Source organism: Apostichopus japonicus, chromosome 15 (genome assembly GCF_037975245.1).
Source record: "Apostichopus japonicus isolate 1M-3 chromosome 15, ASM3797524v1, whole genome shotgun sequence".
Classification (NCBI taxonomy): Eukaryota; Metazoa; Echinodermata; class Holothuroidea; order Aspidochirotida; family Stichopodidae; genus Apostichopus; species Apostichopus japonicus.
Window position 1 is genome coordinate 26,227,879 of NC_092575.1, and position 22,492 is coordinate 26,250,370.

A 22,492-nucleotide genomic window follows, 5' to 3' on the forward strand; every position below is an offset into this window, starting at 1 on the left:
ATTAAACTGAAAATATAATATTTGGCACTTATTAGAAATTGCACTGAGATGATTTAATGGAGTGATTTTGTTACATTTAACACGTTTTATTGTGTTCGCTGACATTTTTGTTGCTTTAAGGCGATGCGAGTCAGAAGAATATAATATCCCATCTGTCAAAACTCTCAATTTGTAAGTAATGTGAATTTCATTAACATAACTATTGCACCAATTACACACAACAAATTTGAATAGAACACCACGCTGACCTACGACCAATCAGTTGATTGCACAAACAGAGCTGCCCCAACGCATGCGTCAATTTCATCTCTGTACACCACCGGTAGTTGAAAACACCTCTCTAATTCTTCCTTCAGAATCATATTTTGGCTCAGGGTACTTCCACATCCCACAATCCTTTCAACTCCTGCCCTTCTCAGTTCTTCCTTCGGCATCATGGATTCAATATTTGTGATGATTCCACGACAAATAGCTCTAAAGACACCGCCCAGATCTGTGTTGCCCGGTTTTAAATTTGAAATGCTCCCCCTGTCACTCTGCCTGTGTCTCTCTCCAAGCAAGACCGGGTCCGCGACGAGGTCCGTTTCCACCTCCCCGGCCAGATGGATCAGTTTGGTGAACACTTGGTCCCTGTCGGATGGTCCGTTGCTTCCTAAGCCAGAGCACCAACGTAGAAGCATATCCACAAACGTAGAGAGGACGTTACCACCGTTGAGAGCTGCTGCCACAGCGATATACTTCTTGTTAAAATAAACAAAGTATTCCACCGATGAAGGGTCGGTGCGTCCATCTGGAATGAAACCCTCCGGCATACTCCTCACGAGTTGGGCTGAGGTCCCCATGTTAAGTACTGTAATAGAAGAAACAGTAAAATGTACTTAAATGTGTTATATTGTGGACAGCTCCAAACAAATTTAAGCATCATGTCTCAATAATATTAACCAAGCGCATGGAAGCAGAAAAACATTGTGCTTGTTACAACATGGTCACATCATGAGCTAAGAACCTCAAGGAAGTTGTTATCTTTATATAACAACTATATATATGCAATTAGCCTACAACTACCTAACAGCAGTAGTCTAGTATAATTTTGTATATTAACTCTAAGGATTAAAGCAGTATTAAAGTTACTACTGTCGTCAATTGGTTCGTGGTCACTCTAAATACCAGCTGAATGCACCACTCGGGTGAGAAGTAACTTGGCTGAATGTACCACTTGAGTGAGATGAAACTCTTCACAGCATTGCTGCTGAGCAATCAGCTTGTGACTCAAGTGATAAACTATGTACATATGGTGAATAGGGTACTAATATTATACTGTTAATAATATCATTATGTTAAACTCAGTAAAACGATGGACGGCAGCTGTTAGCTGCTTAATATATTAGCTGAGAAAAGTAATCTCATTGTGTCAAAGTTATTTATGAATTACTTCACCGTGTGAGGAATCTTTTAACATTACAGTTTGTACACAATGGTTCAGGTATACTGGATGAGTATGTAGAATCAGTGTAATACAGAACATCAAAACATCTAGCACTGCTAAAATATTACAGTACTTTTTGTACCCCTTGAATGATCTCTTACTGATCATCAGAGTACAAGACTAGATAAATACAGATGCTAGCCATGACCTTGACTAAGCTATGCGACTTTGGTATCCTACACCATAAATGGCAATATGTGCATTGTTACAAGCCTTGTTGTACTGTTGAGATACAGTGGCGGAGCGTCCATACAGTCAGGGGCGGTGGATGCCCCCCCCCCTGACGGACTCAAATGGACTGCTGGCGCCCTTTCAGCTTTCTACCCCTTTTTACTTATTCGTGATTATTGACTATTTTTACCCGCTCTCATCTACCTATTGACATTTGTCACATTATCTGCAAATTAGCAAGGCCCGGAAAGGGTCATTTCCGGCGATCTAGGGAGTATCTTTACTCAAAAAAATTCTGTACACTCCGCGCCAACCTGTGGTGGTGCTCCGCTTAGAGAGTGTCGAAAGCGCCCCTACAGACCATTCTCGCCCCGCCTGACCAATACCCCTAGCACCGCCACTGTTGAGGTCTGTATGTCATAAATGACACACAACAGCAAATAGGACATGACACCCTGCACATACAAACAAAGTAACTATTTCAGCTGTTGCTTATGTTCTCTATGATTCACTCGGCTTACCTGCATCTGTTGGTGTGTCCAACACAGAATAGACGGAACACGGTAGGTCTCCCATGGCAACGCCTACTTTGGTTCCGGTTGTGAGGCCGAACCAAGCGGTCGGCATAGACCCAGCCCGGCTTCCCGGTTCCTGGATCTTTGGTAGGAGACGAGTGGGAAAGCCAGCAGAGGACAGACTAGTGAAGGAACATAAAAAAAAAACATTTCAAATTAAATTCACATCAGCATGCAGTACTGAACCAACAAGGAAACTCACAAAGACAAAAATACAATTTTGTTAAATAACAAAATTATTCATTTGTGTATTTTTGAAAAATCCTGAATGAGACCAGCTATAGGCACATACACATTTTGTGAGAACATCCCACAGATTGTAGTATAACAAATTCCAGGCAACAGCACATCTGGTACCTTCTCAAGGTTAGTTATATCATTCGGCAATAGCCTTGTGTCAGGTTTTGCACTGCAAAGCAAAGCTTGAGAAAGTGAACAGATATTTATATCTCTACCAGGATTGTATTACTTATAAGTTCTGTCTAAAAAAAATGTCTTACTTAAATGCAAGACAAAACAATAAGTTGTGAGGTCCTAAAGACACCTTGGGACAACAACAAATGACTTGTGAATGCACTCTGTCATCACAGCTACTGTTACAATTACTATGTTGTGTGGTCATCTATTGTCGTATGTATGAGAATGCGATATAATCTTATCCTTACATTTCTGTGTTCCATGTACCTGACTGGCAGTTGAAGTAACCCCAACTTGCAGCGTTCTGGACGGACATGACTGGCTGATCAAGACCGCAGAGTGCAGACACAAAGAAATCCATCACAGTCCCCGCATAATCAAATTGATCTAGATACTCTGGGTGGTTCCTCACCCACCAAAACAAGGTGGCACAACCGTGTCCCGTTGCTAGACGAAGATGAGAGTTTGGTTGGGGGAGGGTGGCTAGGAAAGCCGGTGAACATCGGCCATCCTGCCAGTTGAACAAAGGACTCACATCACTCGATCGTAATTGGAGGGCGCCCTCACAGAGAGACACTGCTTTGGACTTCCACAAAACGACTCCGTGCATCTGACCGGTCACTCCGATCTTAGAGACGCGGCTTAAAAGTTTGCTGCCTATTCTCTTGAGGGATTCCTCGATGGTTTGAAATATCAACCAAACGCTCTGTTCACATCCATCGTGAGGTGCTGACACACTCGGCATGACGGCGTTCGATGGTGACGATATGGGGCCATGGACGACCTTACAGTCAGGACCAACGAGGGAGAGCTTCACAGAGGAAGTGCCAATATCGATACCTAGCTGGAGTGGTTCGTCTTTGGTCGCCATGGTGTGAGCATGCTACCTATCCAGAATAAAAATGCATACAATAAATCATAAAGAAAAAGAAAAGAATAAACAAATCAGTTTTATTAGATAGTGAAAGTCAACAGTCAACAGCACAGATCAGTGCTCACTGCATGTAACAATGAACTTCAATAAGGGATAAATTGATTCAATATGAGCTACCGATTTAATCACAGATTCCATTCACAGAAAGCAACCGACAAATAACACCTGATCATGCATTTAATTGTAGTTTTAAAGATCACAGAAAAAGGGTAGAAAAATGCCATGTGGATGGTGATGACTGTGATGCTTGATAAATTTAATAAATCAAGCATACAGTAGGCCACATGATCATAATGGAAAGAGGAAAAATATGATCAACACCTCCAAACGATAGACATTTTGCAAACATCCCTTTGAAACGTCAAGGTGTTTTTGCTTAAAGCTATACTGTGGGCCTATCTGCACATATATATGCAACCAAGGATTTGTATGTGAAATACCCCAGGCTAGGATAGTAGCCTATTCATCTTAGCACTTCAGTGTCTGAAAGTGACACTTTGATGGCAAAGTATGCTCACCTTTTGGTGATGTATGTTGTGTACAATTAAGGTATTATTGTGCACTTCTGGGCAACACTTTTACAGTATGTCAAAGAATTCACCAATTGGAAGATTACAGTTATGTATACTCTTGAATTGCAGTTGGTCCTAATTTCATACACCATATGGCACTGTTTACAATTTGAGAATTAGAACATGACAAAACTCATGTTATACTGAAGAAAACCATGGAGATGGCTTTAAAGAGAGTTTGGCAGGCCTTTCAAACAGAGAGATCATCATATTTTATGAAAAATATTAACATTTATTGAGGTTCCTCAAGAGGATTTTTGTGTGCTGGAAATGGCATATGGCCAACCACTGATTGTCCCTCCAAGGATTAAGTGAAATATTCCTGTCTTCTTGAACGCACTGACATTGAGGGGAGCCAATGCCTTCAAATCTTTATGACTTGCATACCAGCTTACAAATGTCATGCCATATAATACAGTACCAGTTCACCTGGTCTGTTTCTCATTCATGAGTCTTTGACACCCACTGTGGAAGTATGATTTCCTGAAGAGCCTTTATGCCTATGTCAAGTAGTTGACGAACATGGCTTGCATGAGGTGGCAGCACAAATCATATTATATTGTGAATCTTTGCCAATTCATTTAAAGGTATGGACATGTGGAACGAATGTCCATCATACAAATATTACCAATTTAAAGGACTGACTGATTGTTCTTCCTTTGGGGTAGAATGGTATGAAAGTTGCTGAAAATGTCACTGTCTATCCAATGTCTGACGGCGACTGAATTTGGACAGTGGCATTGCATCGTCAAAATGTTGGTTCGGCATGGCCTACAATAAATTATGTCTGACTGTTAGGCCTAATATATTGCATGTAGCCTAGGCTAAGAACCTTACTGAAGTTTAGACCAAGGATATAAATTTACCACCACATTGGTGGCACCCTTGGGGCTGACGGATAGCACAAAACAATTAGCCTACATTACAGTTGATTCAATGTAGCTGAGCCTGGGGTCGGAAATTATAACTTTTTTCGCTTAAGATAGGACTAAAGGCATAAGCAGTTACTTGCTATATAATAGCGCACAAAGCGCCGATTTCATTTCCAATGCTGTCATTTAGCCTAGTCTACAGTATTATAGGTCCAAATGAACTAGTTCTTGGCTAGGTCCTATCTCTGCCCTAATGTTAAGCCACCGCAGGTCGATGAAAACAAATTGCCCGCTCCATCGAGCCTAGGCTATGCCCCTAAGGCCTTCACTTGATCCCTTTTAATATTATTCAACCAATCACATCAGTCATCTCACTGTATTGATACTCACACCGCAGAGGAACAGTTTCAAGTTTGCAGTCTTCGTCGAGAACTTTCTCTTCGAAGGTTTATTAAATGATTTATGTGTAGGCTGGATTTGAGCTGTAATGTATGTGAAGTTTGTGAACCTCGTATATTCGCAGAACCAATCTCTCCACAATCAAGCTAGGAGGTCGTATTGTTCGTCATAGCGGAAGTTACGCAATGCTTTCAATCATTTCGTCGTTGTGCGACTGAAGTAACACTTAACGCAGGTTTTTGTAAACTAAGCAGCAGATGGGGAGAGCAAAAGGTTGAAATGAAAGAGAGCAAATGAGACTGAGAAAAGTCATGAAGAAAAAGCTAACATTCATCCTTCCCACTCTCCACCAGAAAAGTTAAAAAAGGTTCCAAAATATGAAACCAATACTAGTGTATCTAATATTTTGGTACTTGAAAGAAAGGAAACAAATTATGACATCCAATCAAATTGGCAAATCAAACCAAACTGCCTTAAATTTTGCAATCTATTGTGGTTTTTTATATTGACCCATATCATAAACAGGGGTATTAAGCACTATGGAAATCACATGACTCAGCTCCTTTTTTAAGAAAATCACATTCTTTATACTCAATCCTTATCAATATCAGAATGACATAATTGATGATGGATTATTTATAACAAAGTAAAGTTGAATACCAACTTTGCTATGAAAAATCACTAGTGTATACTATGATTCGTAGTTCTGAATCTTCACATGCCAGGAATATCATTGGGGAGTGTCTGCTATCCATGGACTCGATCTACAAAAGGTACATGCGTGCCAAATTGCTGTCCTTGTGGGTCGGCTCTGGTCGTACTCAATGCTTCTTTGTGGCTATTAGTTTTGATAATAAGGATTTTACTAGGTAATTCTTCTTTGACTTGTTTCTGTGTTTTATCTTTTTGACAACTTTGTTTTTTATATCTATGATACTCTCATCTGCACCTTTCAGATTTATTCTTCATCTCTCCCTGCTCACCCCCCTCCCCCCCCCCCCATTCCCATTCCAGCCAACCATAAATAAAAAATAAAGACGCTTTTTATGTCAGGTTTCAAACAGTAGATTTCCATAAAAAAAAACAAAGAAAACTGGGTAAATGAATCATTTAGAATGACATTTAATAGTTTCATCATCATTAATTTAGGAAACTCCAACAGTAGCATTTACAACTTATATCTGACACAAGGCTTGTAAATGAAATGACTATACTATTATTGATACATATATATAGCGCTAACCGCAACTCTGGAAGAGTAACGATCTATAGCGCTTATTAAAGAAAAATGATATCAAACTCAGTGAAAAGGACCAATCAACAATCAGGAAACAATCGGCATATGTGATAGAATTGAAGTGCTTTCAGTGTCACAATCTTTCATCACAGGTGATCTCTTTTTCTTTCAATAACAGAACCATGCATCAGTAGTAAGGGAGTCCATTCAAATGAACATGAATGTTGCAAAACTCAAATAACCTTCAAGTTCAATATACATATTTCAAGCTATGGAAAATACGGCAATGATCAATAACAAATGATAATCACTATTCCATTGCTACGATGAAGAGGATCTTACAATCGGTGACATGATGAAATCATGATGAATTGACCTCAACAAACATTTGACCTTGCGATTTCAGAGTGCTTTAATGTATCCACCATCAGTCAACTACCATTTGCAATTTTGGTGAATAACAAAAGATGCTGTGGTACACTGGTAATTTTAAGAAACCTTTCCAAATTAACAACCTAGGATCACCTAAATGAACGTTAACCTCTGCAATAATGATAGCAACATATAAAATAAAGTAAACAGTTCTCAGCAATCATTAAAGACAGCTTTGCCAAATATATCTGCACTCCTGTGGAAACACAAGCATCATGATATGCTTTTCCACAAAGAACCCAAAAGTAAGGTCCGGTTAACCTTTGAACCCAAACTCCCGGAGACCACAAATCGGCCAACCACTTAAGGATTGTTATGTGCAATACTTATTAGATCCAGGAGAAGATAAATGTTGTAACTTCTAGACTTACCAGTAGACAGGAAGTAGACAGAAGTTACCAGTAGACAGGAAAGGTCCACTGTTACTTTCAGAAAAAGAAAATGCTGTCTAGAATTTAAATGTACAGACATCCTTAAAAGAAAATTATTTTGATGTGCTCTGCCCAAAAAATCCCCAAACCAAAGCATGTCTCAAATTTCAGTCCAGAATATTGGCCTATCCACCCTACTGACTTAAGAATGTTAAATTGAAAATCGTAATCTGAATGAGATGCCACCATTTCTCTCTATTTTCATCATAGATATGTTTGACAACCATCGCATAGCTAGCAGAAAGGACTGCAATAAAACTTGGCAACTTTTGAAGTTGAAGTCTTCTATTATTTCATTTAATTTCTGATTTATTTATGATTTCCTGATATTGTATTAAGTCTGCTTCTTCATCACATCACTCTACGGAATTACTTGTGATTGTACAATGCACCGATGTACTTATAAACCTCGAGAAGAGAATACCTCTCTCTCTCATTCAGGGCTATTTGGAGCTCATTTAACAATAGCAAACACTACAAGGGAAAAAAATCAGTGTTCAAATTTTGTGTAGCTCCTTTGAAAGCTCTGACTTCTGTCTTGTACAGAATATTATGATTCCTGCTTAAAAATACCATTATACATCTTTGGATTTGTACAGCTGTTTGATCAATTGGAACACATTTTGGGATGCGTGACTGAATAATAATTACTCCCTGACCACTGGTCATGAATTTTTTGGGGGGCGGGCAAGACAAATAGTGTTGCGATGAGCCAGATTCCTTGACCACTCCCCAATGGCTATACCAATGCATTAAGGCCCGGTCACACTATACCGATATTTTATCGGAATACTATCCGATTTTCCCAGAGGAATCGAAACAGACAGTTTTTCGTTCGGGTCTTCTAGCCACAGTGATAAAGGACCTGATTGCTATCTGTTGAGCCATTCCGATGTGGAATAGCCCTCTCCTAACTTTTGATATTGACTCCGTTTCCTTTTATCGGTTAGCTATCCGATTTCTCTTCCGATTTTTATCGTTTTTCGATGTGACGTCACTTCAGAATGTAGTCAGTTCTAGAACCCCTCAGATTTGAAGTAGGTATTCGAATATTCTACTGCATTCATTACATTCACTACCACAAACCTCACTCTTCGGCCTAAAATCGGAAAAATCGGACCGTATTTCGATAAAATATCGCTGTAGTGTGACCGGGCCTTTAGTGGCAACTGAAAATGGAACCAAAAAAAATCAAAAATCAAATTGTTTGAAAAATTCCTAAAAAGTTTTACCAAAGATGAAATATGTACATGACACACTAATGAAGAGGAAAATGAATTCAGGTATGACATTCCCATCTCCTCTGCAATGAATCAACTTTCTCATTCTTCTTTCCTGAATACTGACAGATAAAGCAATCCATTCACCTCCACACATTCTGGTCGTCTCTTAGTTTGATAGTTTGCTTAATACAGTTATCTGTCCATTAAGTTGATTCTGTCACAGTCTTGGATTTGATGACTAGCCATTCTTCGTTGCTATCTCTGAGCATTTCTTTGTTAGTATAATTGACTTACTGTCCCAACCGAACTACGACTTGGTTTGTCAATTATGCTTTGTATATTCTTCTTTTCTCTCTGAATAGCTTCCTTTTTACAATTTCTGTTCTAAACAAGTGTCAACAAGTGATTTCATTCTACTAATAACACTAGATAGCAATCCAATTCCTGACTTCTCTGTGAACTCCAATTTTAACACTTATTGCTAACAGTGTGTGAAAACCCAAGTCAAGATACCAGTATGACACAGCCAATTAATCTGTCCTCAGCTTTGTGTTCACTGGATAAAAATTTTGCGATTCCATCGCTATGTGGTAGTGGTGGTTGTTGTGGTGGTGGGGATGGGGGTTGGGGTGGGGGTGGTGGTTGTCGGTGGCTGCTCTGCTGCTGCTGGTGGTGAGGACACTGGTTGTACCACTTGTGATGAGAATCCCAGACCTACACCCCTCTGGGTGTGGGTCTGGAGACGGGCTGTCTGGTATGCATGGTCTAACTTCTCCATCAGATTCTTCTGCTCTATCTGTTGTTGGGCAGTCAGTTCATCCTCACCTGATGATACAATAAAGAGACGGCAACATTTTAATAACACAAGGGTCATGTTTTAACGAAGGAGATTCCTGCTTCGAAGAGAACTTTGCAAGCTGATCACCTCAGATTATTATCTCGTCTTCCTATATCGTCTATTATTTGATATAAAAGATTATCTACAAATTAATCTAATTGCAATTGAATATATTTCAATGGGAGTTCTTTAAAGAGGAAACTCCAAAGTCTTGTAAAGTGCAAGGATGGTGAGCTAAAAATGGATTCATGTGTTAGATCGCCCGGTTTGCAGGCAATAAAGTTGCTATGGCCAAGAGATACCATTGCAAGATTGGAAATGCTACTTGTAGAAGGTTGCCTACAGTGTCATACAATGTCTGAAAGACAAGTTTATATTTTCAATTTTTTCCCCATCTCAGCTGCAGATGTAGGAGATATAAATATATCCCTTTTGACCTTTGAGGGGGTGGGGGGGATGAGGAATATCATTATCTCTAATGTATGTTTGAGGCATAAACTCTACACAAATCAGAGACCTGGAAAAATACTGCAGCACTATTTTTACACAAATCTCATCATACACACTACACATACAACAGGTGACAATTGTGATAATTATGGAGTACTGTTTTTGTTCCAAGTAAATGGCAAATAGCACCAAACAATGCTTACCAACTTCTCCTTTTATGCCCATCAGCCTGCGGAACTTTTCTTGTGTGGATCCACTCTCAAATGTAGTGCTCTCCCATTTGTTGCTGCTTGCTGCTGGAACTTCCACCTATGGATAAATTAAAGTGATAATAATAATATTATATATTATAATCTGCGAATGCTATTAAAAAGACTTGTTGAAGAGTAACTGTTGTGTCAATTGAATTAATCTTTGTCTAGTTTCAGTTAAGAAAAAAAGCAAAGAACTTTTTTCCCTTTTAATTATAACATACTTCTTTTTAAGCTGACAGTACTTTTTTCCAAATAGCTGTCAAAGTTCTAGCTAGGTCCTCCCTCCCCAACAACAGCCACACCCCCGCCCCCCCCCCGAAAAAAACAAAAAAACAGTGCATTTTAATTGATTATTAGGTTCATCACTTCCAATGTAAACACAACTTCTGCATATTTCAAAGAAAGCATTATAAAGGGCGAAGTGGGATAAATTCTGATTCTGATCGGATTCTCAACATTTTCATCCAATAAAAAAACCCAATTGTATATGAAGATGTATCTGACCTCTTCTTTCTTTGACCACAGCATTTTCCTCTTTTTAATCTGTTCAGCGTATTGCATTGGGTTGATGGCTAAGGGGTTGTAGTAGCTGGGTACTGCTATGCCAGTCTGAGCCAACACCTACAAAAGACAAAGGAAGAATCGACGAGTTAGTTACCTGACATGATCCTGGCTAGTGGCTACATTAACATATTAAATCAGGCAGAATATATGTGCATCAAATCATCAAAAACTTACTTGCACGTACCACATATAACATGGTCAGCAAATGTTTACAGTTACTAATGAATATACATGCTCTGAAACTAATGAATAAACATGCTCTGAAACTTATGAATATACATGCTCTGAAACTAATGAATAAACATGCTCTGAAACTTATGAATAAACATACTTTGAAACTTATGAATAAACATACTCTGAAACTTATGAATAAACATGCCCTGAAACTTATGAATAAACATGTCCTGAAACTTATAAATAAACACGCCCTGAAACTAATGAATAAACACGCCCTGAAACTAATGAATAAACACGCTCTGAAACTAATGAATAAAAATGCCCTGAAAATAATGAATAAGCATGTCCTGAAACTAATAAATAAACAAGAAGCTTCATGCCTTTCCTAATAAAAAGCATCAAAGTCTACAAAATTCAAACCCTTCCTATCACAGCAGCTGACATAGTAGGAAAAACACTTATCTTTCCTTCTAGAATGATGCCAGTAAATCTGAACCTGGAGAGCTATGCAAAGTAGTGATTGCTAAGCAAAGTAAAGTTCAAAGCAAGCTTGGGATATATGGCAATTATCTACAATGGATGGAAATAACAAGATAAACTGCAGGTTGCGAATGTTTAATGGTAGTCCAGTCTTCCAAATTTCAAACTACCGATTCAAGTTTAAGATACGGCCTCATACTTCATTGTGTTTCATTACAGAGGGGTTACGTAGGGGTGACCCCTCTCTATAAAGGGTTGTTTTACTTCATGAATGCCTACCTTAGCTTGCATGGCTGCAGCAGCTGCTGTTGCAGCAGCCTGTACGTTAACCTGTACAGCTGACGCCACCTCAACAGGATTAGATGCAGCGTGTAGCTGGGCTGCGATGACTGCAACCTCTGTAGGACAAAACACACACATTGAGACATTTATTACCCACGCAGACGATCATGAGGGAAATCAACCTATGAGAGTACAGACAAATTTGTGTCTGTTTATTGCTTCAAAATGATACACTTCCAACTTTGGAATTGAATTTCAACTTTTATGCTGATATTTGATGCATACCTTCTGAGTGGCAGTCAAGACTTTGGAATAGAATTTCAACTTTAACACCGATAATTAATGCATACCTTTCTGATTTCAACTTTAACGCTGATATTTAATGCATACCTTTCTGAGTGGCGGTCAGGGTATCATCATCGGACTTCTTCTCCTCTTTCTGCCTCTTCTCTTTCTCTTGCATCAATTTCTTGGCCCTCTCCAGCCTTCTCGCGAGCCTCTCCTGAGAGTCCATCGCTGAATCAAACCCAAACTTATAACTTCCTGACCTGTAACAGACATGACTTATAACATCAACAGCTGTAAAAGACAGTTGTCTCTTTTCAGAACTGTCCATTCCCTTCTCTGTATGTGGGTTATCATACCCAAAGACTTACAAACAACTGCTATCTACTTTTGAAGGCTTGGTTGAGAAGAGTGCTTTTATGTAGGATAGAGGGGTAAAGTAAATACCAAAGTGTCTGGACGGTAATAATGTTAGATATTATAGATGTTATAGATACTATATGTATGAATGCTATATATATTATAAACACTAATTTAAATTTAAGTACTCATTCTCACACTTCCATAGCCTTGTACTCCAAGGGGAATTTTGATTGTAGTTGTACTCATGCTGTTTTAATATTTGTACTACAAGTCTTGATCTAGTTATCTGTAACAGGGAATTATAATTTATCCTGCGTCCCATAGCCAAATGGGCCAGTTGCTATATATATACTAATGCTGAGATGTACATCAGTTGTGTACACTAAAACCACAGAAGACTTCAGAGACTTGACAATTGCTATATAAGATACTTGAATACTAAATTTTATTCCCCGTGTGGCCGTTTGATTTATTGTTCATCTCACATGAAAGCAGCCCTTCTTATAACGGTAAAAGAAAACATCACCCCGACTGACCTTTTGCCAGGTGACCGGCTGAGAGATTTTGACTTGGTGCGACTCTTCCTTCTCCTTTTAGGAGACCTTGTTCGGGACCTCGACCTTCTTCGGGGAGACCTACACCAAAATCATAAACACTATTATTTAGTAATGGCTACCTACATTACTTATTCTGTTGTACCATCTCCTAAAGTTCTTCTTTCTTGAATACTTTTCTTTACTCTCTTAATAATCAGAGGGATTATATCAATAGCACCAGTCTTTCCATTTCAGAATTTAAAAGGTACGGGACCAGTTGGGTTCTGTTGAGTAGTCATGTAGCCTGATCTCACTGTTGGTTTACTGTGAATGTTACCTTATCACACATTGACAGAAGTTACATTACAAAGCTTTCATTTATGTGAGAGCAGAATAAATTTGGTTTTCGAAGCAAAGAGTATTTTCAAGTAAGGTTGAACCAGGAGTGAAGCTACAGGTCAGGCAACTTCTTAAATATATCATATATATATCGGGGGTGCATAACCCCCAGGGTTAAAACTTGCCCTGATAAATAAATATATATATTTTGACATCTTAGACATTGTTATGAATTTAACATATAATCCAGAGCCAAACAGACACCTTACCTTCTGCGTCTCCTATCTCGTGACCTGGATCTCCTCCTCCTTGGGCTACGCGATCTGCTCCTCATCCTCCTCCTCCTAGGACTCCTCGACCTTGATCTGCTCCATTTAGGACTCCTCGACCTGGATATGCTCCTCCTCCTCCTTCCCCTCCTCTTTGACCTAGACCGACTCCTATGTCTCCTCCTCTCCTTGGAACGTGACCTAGACCTGGACCTTGACCTGCTGCGTCGCTTTCTACTCTTCCTACCCTTGGACCTAGACCTAGAGCGTGATTTAGATCTGGAACCCTTCCGTTTCCTTTCCTTGGACCTTGACCTAGAGCGTGATCTAGATCTGGAACCCTTCCTTCGTTTCGATGACTTCTTCACGTCAACTTGGTCTTCTTTCTCTCCGCCTTTGTCATCTTCTCCATCCTTGGACACATCCTTATCTTTGTCCTCTTTCTGCTCCTCCTGCTCTCCATTTTCCTCCGCCTCTTTTGGGCTTCTGCTCCTCTCTTGTGGACTCTTTGATCTACTTCTTTCTTTACCGCTCTCCTCGTCGTTTTCATCTTTTTCATCCTTACTTGGGCTTTTCGATTTCTTCCCATTTTTCTCGCTTGAGCTCTTTGATTTCCGTGTATCTGATATTTGAAAAAGTAAAGGCCAATTGGAAAGTGAGAGAATGGAAAACCTTCTACTCGGCTATTTTAACACAAGCTGTAAGAACCATGCCATGCGATGTTGAAACGAAAACATTATCGCCCATGCACCTCCTTCATAAAATCAATAACCCCATTCACCATACTAAAATTCCAAGCTTTTCATAAATTCTTCTATTTTTCTTCAAGAAGAACCTCAACTAGTTGGAACGTAATATTAGTTTGTTTTGAAAAGTAATTATTCATTACTTAATGAAGTTAAATTTAAATATGAGAATAAAGGTTCACCGTACCAGGACTGACAGAGGATTTACGTTCTCTCTTCTTGGGGCTCCTGGATCGACTCTCGTCTGCTCCATCTCGGCTTCTTGAGCGACGCCTGCTCCTCCTTCCTTTGCTTCTGGACCGGCTCCTCTTCCGTTTGCTCGGCGACTTTGACCGGCTCCGTCTTCGTCTGACTGGACTTTTAGAGGCCCTCCTTCGGTCTTCTTTACTCTGCAGAGGTGAAATGGGGAGAAAAATAGGACGGATATTCCTAGAAAAGGTTCCTTTTAATGCGTGGAAAGAAAAATAATCAGAAGAAGGGAAAGGTATTTATTAGAGAAAGGGTTCAACAAATAGTTCAGCTTTCTTAAAGATGACTTCAGGCAGCAGAAGTGCTTAGTCTTGATAAATTATAGTCCAAGAAAAACTTGAGTTCTTTCAATGTTTCTGTAGCTAATCAGGTTTTGTAATATATTCCACCTTTAAAGATGCTTAATCCCTGGAATGCTCCTTTAAGGTTTAATTGATGACATCATCAGCTCCTCAGTGTAGGCCTATTTCGTTCATAATAATTCATTGTCTTATAAATTTCTACTTTACTCAACCAAAACACGTTCTATTAATTCATGTTATCAACAGAGCATGCTTGGATGATATTTAACACCATTAGTCTGTGAATAATTAATAATAATTAATTATAACACACTGTAAACATGTCATTACAGGGGACATCTTTACCAATGAGGTTTTGTTGTATCTGAGGAACTGACCTAATGACCTGTGTATTAGTCTATGTAGTTCAGTCACTTTCATTGATTAGACATATAACCAGGACTGATTACAGTGATTTGTGATGGTTTTTTAACATATCAAAAAGAACTTTGTGCCCAAAGTCATCCTTTACTAGATAAAAGAGAACTAAATCAAATATTCCAGGCGTGGGTCAAAGTAACCACCTAACTAAACAAAAAAAAAAGAAGGCACATTAATCCATCCCAAATTTGTAAATTCTGTCACCTATGCCATGAAAAAATTACCAACATCTCTTTAAATGGATTGGATGCGGGTGGGGTGGGGGTGGGGTTGTGGGGGGTGGAGAAGAAGAGAAAGGAGTCAGAGATTTTGTTTTTCTCAATGACATTAGCCAAACAATGTGTCGCTTTATAAAACTGTCACGGTCTGATCAAACAACCCTCTCTCTACTTAGCACAATACCTATCTACAAGTTTTGCTATGAAAATTAGTGTACCAGGGTTGCCTCGTAACTCACAACACAAGACAGAGTTATTCCCCCCTTGATTATGCTACCTTCATGACAACTGCTAGACCACCTGTTTATATAACATTGTCTTGAATTTCTTCCTCCATTTTCATAAGAAAAGTTTTTCTAATGACATCTTGATGCTGGTGTCTACAGAATCTGACATCATAATACTGGCCTATAGTTGATTACCACTAAGGTGCTTACAAACTCCTGCATTTGCCTTTTTCCCTCTGAAACTTTAAAAGCCAACTTGTTAAATAGAGAGTTCAGTGCCTGGATTAAATGTGCACTTCATGTGAGCAAGGCTTCCTACTGCATCCACTGATACATTACTTTAAGGACACAATTTCTGTTAGGTGCTTTTCAATAGAAATGATAACTTCTAATCATGATGTGATTGTTTGCCTTGGGAATTATTCTAATTGAAACAGCTGGATGAGCCAAGGAGAGATTGTTGCATGCCCATCTTCAGCTTCTATTGGAACAGATATAGGAACCTGCACAGTTTAACATCTAAACCCGAGGTTTCCCAAAACTGTATTGTGTGTAACTGTAGAGGCTGCACAATGCAAAGAAAAGAAGGGTGCACATGAGTGAATGAACGAATGTAGCATGGTGTAATATGAGATTCAATTGGTGGCAACATTCCTATGGTAGCTGTGAGTTATATATTAACAGTACCGAAAACATGTGCCGTTCACTGTACATCTCTACCAGCAGAATAATGTTGTGATCAAAAAATATCCTTTGTTCTCCCCAAAATCCCAAAGGGATGGGTCAATATAACACCAACATGGTGATTCTTACAAAACCAAAAAGCCTTGGAAAAAGCTACCTGGAAAGTGGGACTGAACAGTTCTAAAAAGGGAACTGTTTTGGGGATAATGAAAACATAAGGGGATGGGTCATCCCCAGAGAATACCATGACACTATTAGGCCACAAGAAATGGTCAAAGGACTCCAAAGTTAAGAGGGAAAGGGGCGGGGAGGGGGGGTTGGGGGATGATTTATAAACTTCTTCTCGGTTCAACAGCCTTCTTGTATAACCTTGCATTTGTCAAAATGATAGTAGTAAGTTCCGCATGATATCACTACGGTACAGTTGTTTCAGCCGACAGGAAATAACTTACATTGGAGTGGAGAGATAATCACCTGAGCTCGAGCCAATTACGTGCTTGCTTCAGCCGCCTCCTGTTTCTACATGTGTCTTGGTGGTGATGTAACAGGCATGAGGCACTTTGGAAGTTTGCCCCACACAACAAAGCTGAAGAATACATTTTTTACAGCAAAGTATGTTAAGATCAAGAAAGTTCAAGGCTAAACGAGGGACGGAAAAGTTATTTGGGATTGCTTTCACAGTCGTCGTGTCTGTATTAACATTTCGAGTTTCATGAATATGACAAAATTACAACAGTCGCCTACACCTCTCTCTCACAGGAAACCTACGCTGGCAGTACCTGCCCAACCTACACAATTCAATATCCTGTTGGACCATGTCCTGAAGCCAACTTTGATTTCACCTCATGCACTGTCTATCAATCGAATAACCGATATAATCATTCCTTGGAATCTCACAAGGTTTACACTTTCTTGGAAGTATCACAATCCTGATGACATGAACCAAGTTAGAGTTTATGCATCTTTTTTCTCTTGTGTGTCACGTATCCCATTTTTGCAATGTCTCCTTCTTTGTAGGTGAATAAATTTTCTCTATAATTATCTAGGACAGCAAGTACTCACAGCTGCATTAAGTTGAAATTCTTGTATTGGCAACAACATATGGGACAGTCACAATTGACTAACTTGTAGTTCAGGAAGCTCACAATGCTTGCTGTTGGGATCGAAGGCTTGTAAACCAACACTTTGTCAGCAGTGAACACACACAAAGAATTGATACAGGAAAACACAGAAGCCATATTCAAAATGACAAATGCATGTACGTATGTATATACATTATATACATATATATATATATATACATGCCAGTAAGGCTTTTAGCATGTCATAAATTTTCATTTGTGAATATGGTTTTGCTGTACTATCATGTCTCCTGAGAACAAATCTATTTGCAATACGTTCACACTTCTGACCCAAGAACAAGCTTAAGCAAAGGTCCTGTTGGCTGCATGGTCAACAGCAATTACAGTATACCACTAGCAGGCATGTACACATATTTGAAAACCAACAGTGTGAGTTTGTTTGTCACTGAACACTTTATGAATCGAACGTCTTGTGGCGCGAGCAAAAGCTTATCTTTGTTATGAAATTTTCCCTACCCACACAAGCATGCATTACCTTTGACTGGCTCCGGCTCTTCCTGGATCGGTAACTTCTTTTCCTTTTTTCTGCAGAAACAAAGGGAACTGAAAACTACTGACCAGGCTTCATAAAACTGTCATTATACACCAAACATCTTTATCTAACATTTGATTTGTTTACAGACTTTGTCTCTTTAATGGTTGAAGGCTTCCATCAGCAGTTCAACCTGCTCAATTCCAAGACGAAAAGGATATTCTGGGGGAGGGAGGGGCGGGGGAGGGGCTGAAGTTGATTGCTTTAGTAATTTGCTGAAAATTTTCTGTAACCTTAGGGCCAAATTCACATCCTCATAGCATTTTGTGTCGGGAAAGATGTGAATTTCTCAAATTTTGTGATTTATTTTGTAGACATATAGGAATCTGGCAACAGCAGAATGGATGATGTCATCAGCTGAAAAGCCAGCAAGGATTAGTTATATGTATCTAATCAACCATATCTGTTGTTAGGAGCAAGATACTGAGATGGGGTTTTCAACTAGCAGTGTAGAATGTTTTTCTCTTCGATACAAGTTTAACATTAATTGTCACCAGAGAAAACTGTTAATTTGGTTGAGGACTTTCACCAAGCAATTCAAATTGCTCGAATCTATTAAAACCTAAAAACCTCTCATTTAACTGTTGGAGGACGAAGCGAAAGATCTACCGACCTTTGACCCTTTTCTCTAGAGATGGTGATCTGGACCTGGTTCTACTCCTCCTCTTTCTGGACTTTGTCCTCCTTAATGGCGAATGAGATCGAGAACGTGAACGTGAACGGGAGGCAGACTTTTTGGATTTGGAATGTTTCTCTTTTGATGCAGAACGTGATCTACTCTCCTCCCTTGGAGGTGGAGGTGGTGGCAGCTCAGAATGATCGTTATCCATTTTGTTATCCGGTGAGTTTTCTGCTTCATTCTCCTTCTTGCCATCATCATCATCATCATCATCATCATCTTTGTTTTGTTCATCTATTATTGTTTTGGAGGCCTTTGTTTCCTTTTCTTCTGCATCACCGTTACTCTCAGACGACAACTCGTCTTCGTGTCGACTCTGATCATCCGACAATTCCATCTTTGATGACGTTAGACTGTAAGAAAAAAGGGTTGACATAAGTAACGACAGGTTATACTAGCAATGCAAGGTTTTGCCTCAAATTCAGGGTTGGCCGGTTTTTACCGCCCCGGTAAAAAGAAGTTTTTTACCGGTTTTTACCGGGAGGTTTTTCCCACCTATAAGTGGGAAAAACTGGGAAAAACCGGGAAAAACCTCAAAATTATATAGAATTCCTAAAAACTCATGTGGAACTTGTGGAGGAGCATAGAATCTACAAGAAAATGGCATCTTATGGTAGGGGGTTGGGTTACATCCAAAGAACAGCTATGATCTATAACTTGTGAGTTTACCGATTAGACTATTATAAATAATTCAAATAAATAATATATTGGATGCTCAAATCAACCAACTTTATTTTCCTATCGAGATGCATAATTCCATTATCTAGAGAATGGACTCGTATCAAACTGTTGGTGCCTCCTAGGGCTTTGGTTCGTCATATTATACATGCCACATTAGTCCGCTCAGATCCAAATGATGATTCACATCCAAGATTGATCACTTCATGTCTGCGATAAATTGTACTCTGTTCACACTTCGCACTAGGCACTGTACTATGCTCATATTGCTTATTGGCACTGTACTAAGTGACTGTTGTGACATCAACTAATTTGAGAATAAGTAACAATTGGAACAGTTACTTGTGTTGTTGATACTCCTACCTCTTCAGTTAGCCTATACACAGGAAGTGCCCAGTATCACCTCACCTGTCCACCTCAAAGTGTTTAATCACTCATGCATGAAGTTGTATAATAATTGGACCATGTTTGCATCAAGGTAAACAGTTTGGTTGTGTGAATCCATAGGGCCATTTTGCGTTTAATACTTTAATTGGGCCCATGTGCCTTACAAAGTTTCAAAGCAGTTTCTATTGAGCCCCCTGGATTGAAGTTCACCTCAATAGACTGTTGCCTACTGTATTAATGGAATGAACTGTCTGAGCATATAATATTATATTATTATATGGTTCCTTGTCCCTTTGAGGCTTTGGATGCCATGGTTCGCCACTTCGTTCTATCCTCCGCTGTTCATGCCACATAATAGGCCTGAAGAATTTAGGAGGGGTGAATGTCCCAGTGTAGACCTATAATGGTTTGGGCAATAGGCAATGCATACTGCTAAAGAGATCGTGACAGAATAACTATACATGTGCAATACGAAAAATACTCTTTTTTCCACAAAAAGTAGAATAAGAATGTGATAAAACAGCTCAAAATGAAGCTAAGAAACTCCCATATTCAATAAAATATGCCTGTCATGAAACAATATCGTGCCTACTGATGACCCTGCATTTTACGGACAATTAATACTAGTTTTCGAGACGGAGGCGGTGTTTACCGGTATTTACCAGTTTTTCCCGGTTTTTACCTGGTTTTTACCGCTTAGTGGGAAAAACAGGTTTTTCCCGGGAAAATGCCAACCCTGCTCAAATTAATGAAAAAGAACATGTGCTTTGTCTGAGACGTTTGTTTTAGACAAAACCCTGACATTCCTCAGATACTTAACACCAGAATAAGCTGGATGTAGTACACTTTCTTAATAACTTGCAATTAAACCATCTTAATATTTTGTAGGTTTCTATTCATTATGGCCCTACAATGATGAAAAGATTATATGCAGGATGAACATAAAAGATAACCAAACAATTGCTGGGAGGCAATGCCAATCTAACATATTTCTGTGTACAGCTGAAAATTAACCATATTTAATTAGTGTGGTGCGGGATCCCGGTAGTCAAGTGAATCCTGGTAACCCGATCCAGGTATTGACAAGTCCCGATCACAGTGCAATGTGTAAATACTCCCGGGAGTGGGAAAACAACTGTTTTTTACATTTAACCTCTTATTTATGATGAATCAAAACACTGCATTTGGATTCCCTGGCATTTTGCAAATTTGTTTACAAGATATTGATAATTGGGAATAAGTATTACAATCAATTCAACATTTAATTAGTTTAGGCCTATTCCAAATCCATTCTGCTACTGTGGGCCTAGAGTGCTGCTCCAAATTTTAGGTCTAAGCCTAGCCTAAAGGGAAGGGGGACATATAACCTAGGGATGAATTTTAATTATTAATAATAATACATTACTCATTAGGCCCTTGAGATTGTTTGAGAGCTGTTACTTTGTAAAAGGAATTTGGCCTTTCACAACATTTGATTCTTCATTTGTTAGAAGCTTCTAAACATAAGACTGAGCAGAGCACTGTTTGTATCACAACAAAGTTACTCCAGGCGCTAGGCCTAGAACTTAGAAGAAACTATTGATGATATTTGTGAGCGGGCTTGGTCCGTAGTAAGTATAGGCTAGGCTTATACATGTACAAACTATAGGCTGCTAGTACTACTAACCAAAGGCCTATGCATTGATGCTGTTGAGCTATCCTCGTACTCGTTAAGTCTTACTCTGCGAATTACGCTGCACACTGAAGTATAGCAAAAAACAACACACAAATCAACGCTACGAAAGAGGAACCCTTATGCCGCTAGCCTACATCTCTTTCAATCAAAGACATCTCAACGCGAATAAACTTACAATCCATTTTTAAAAAGGGAAAAAGCTACAATAAATACATTAATTACAGACTTACCGAATGCGAAACAAGTTTAGGCCCGATGAAAGTTAGAATATGGGCTTCAACCTTCAGCAGTCGATGCCGACGGGATTTCGAGCGCTACTTGATGAATTTAAGTGACCAAATAAAGGCATAATATATATGCTAGATCTTAGAACGCCTAGTCAAATGAATCGCGATTGTAAGGTGGATAAAAGAATAGAGGGCGGACTGCCCCAAACAGCTGCTGTGCCAGTATCATATGGCCAGCATGGATAGTCCACTGATCTGTACACTAACTGGATTGGCGGCTCACCGCTTCTGAGCGCTAGTTGGTCTATTCCCTGTGAAGCTACCGGAAGTGGGTTTGCGGCCATCTTGAATCACCCAAAAAGACGCCAAACATTTCTTGTTCTGTTGTAAGAGGGTGACGGTGTCACAGTATGTTAGCACCAATCAAAATAGATCTTAAAGAAGGTTTGGGGTTTCAGCCAATCGCTGCCAAGCACCCCAAATCAAGATGTCTGCGCCCATAGATGTAAACAAAGTGCAAAGCGTATACGGGAAGAATGGCGACTTCCAGCCCGACTTCAAGCGTGTATAGTCAAGGTGAAGGAGCATAGAAATAGAGAAATGGCGAGCGGTCGATTCGGGCGCTTTGGAAGTGATGGAGAAGTCCGAATTTCGATATAGCCTACCTATAACTAGTAGTAGGCATAGTATTAACTACTGTACAGTAGTTACTACTAGTACTACTACTACTAGGCGTAACT

The 22,492-nt window shown here is 39.4% G+C and overlaps 2 protein-coding genes across 5 annotated transcripts; both read right to left on the bottom strand.

Moving 5' to 3' along the window:
• Positions 1 to 20: 20 nt before the first annotated feature.
• On the bottom strand, positions 21 to 5,796 carry LOC139981460 (sedoheptulokinase-like). 4 transcript variants are annotated; one of them, XM_071993864.1, is made up of 4 exons: positions 5,418 to 5,796; positions 2,898 to 3,532; positions 2,179 to 2,354; positions 21 to 850 (listed from the first exon to the last, which is right to left on the bottom strand). In XM_071993864.1, exons 2-4 carry the CDS (start codon positions 3,518 to 3,520, stop codon positions 249 to 251), a joined length of 1,401 nt encoding a protein of 466 aa, XP_071849965.1. In that variant the 5' UTR covers positions 3,521 to 3,532; positions 5,418 to 5,796; the 3' UTR covers positions 21 to 248. The 4 variants fall into 4 exon arrangements, with proteins under 4 accessions (XP_071849965.1, XP_071849964.1, XP_071849966.1 ...); XM_071993863.1 differs by having other exon boundaries at positions 2,898 to 3,536; positions 5,418 to 5,791; XM_071993865.1 differs by lacking the exon at positions 5,418 to 5,796 and adding an exon at positions 5,164 to 5,388 and having other exon boundaries at positions 2,898 to 3,536.
• Positions 5,797 to 6,524: 728 nt separating this feature from the next.
• Positions 6,525 to 21,892, bottom strand: LOC139981462 (uncharacterized). Its single transcript, XM_071993867.1, has 11 exons — positions 21,756 to 21,892; positions 18,720 to 19,138; positions 18,050 to 18,099; positions 14,520 to 14,721; positions 13,587 to 14,208; positions 12,979 to 13,077; positions 12,185 to 12,342; positions 11,792 to 11,910; positions 10,796 to 10,912; positions 10,241 to 10,346; positions 6,525 to 9,574 (listed from the first exon to the last, which is right to left on the bottom strand). The coding sequence occupies exons 2-11, from the start codon at positions 19,120 to 19,122 to the stop codon at positions 9,333 to 9,335; spliced, it is 2,118 nt and encodes a 705-aa protein (XP_071849968.1). The 5' UTR covers positions 19,123 to 19,138; positions 21,756 to 21,892; the 3' UTR covers positions 6,525 to 9,332.
• Between the last annotated feature and the right edge of the window lie 600 nt (positions 21,893 to 22,492).

Coding starts and splice junctions, on each gene's coding strand:
- LOC139981460 (XM_071993864.1), bottom strand. CDS start 3,520: ATGGCGACCAAAGACGAACCACTCCAGCTAGGTATCGATATTGGCACT. Junction 2,355..2,897: donor GGTACATGGAACACAGAAAT/GTAAGGATAAGA, acceptor TTCCTTCACTAG/TCTGTCCTCTGCTGGCTTTC. Junction 851..2,178: donor GGACACACCAACAGATGCAG/GTAAGCCGAGTG, acceptor CTTCTATTACAG/TACTTAACATGGGGACCTCA.
- LOC139981462 (XM_071993867.1), bottom strand. CDS start 19,122: ATGGAATTGTCGGATGATCAGAGTCGACACGAAGACGAGTTGTCGTCT. Junction 14,209..14,519: donor TAAATCCTCTGTCAGTCCTG/GTACGGTGAACC, acceptor TTCAAATATCAG/ATACACGGAAATCAAAGAGC. Junction 12,343..12,978: donor AGCCGGTCACCTGGCAAAAG/GTCAGTCGGGGT, acceptor TGTCTGTTACAG/GTCAGGAAGTTATAAGTTTG.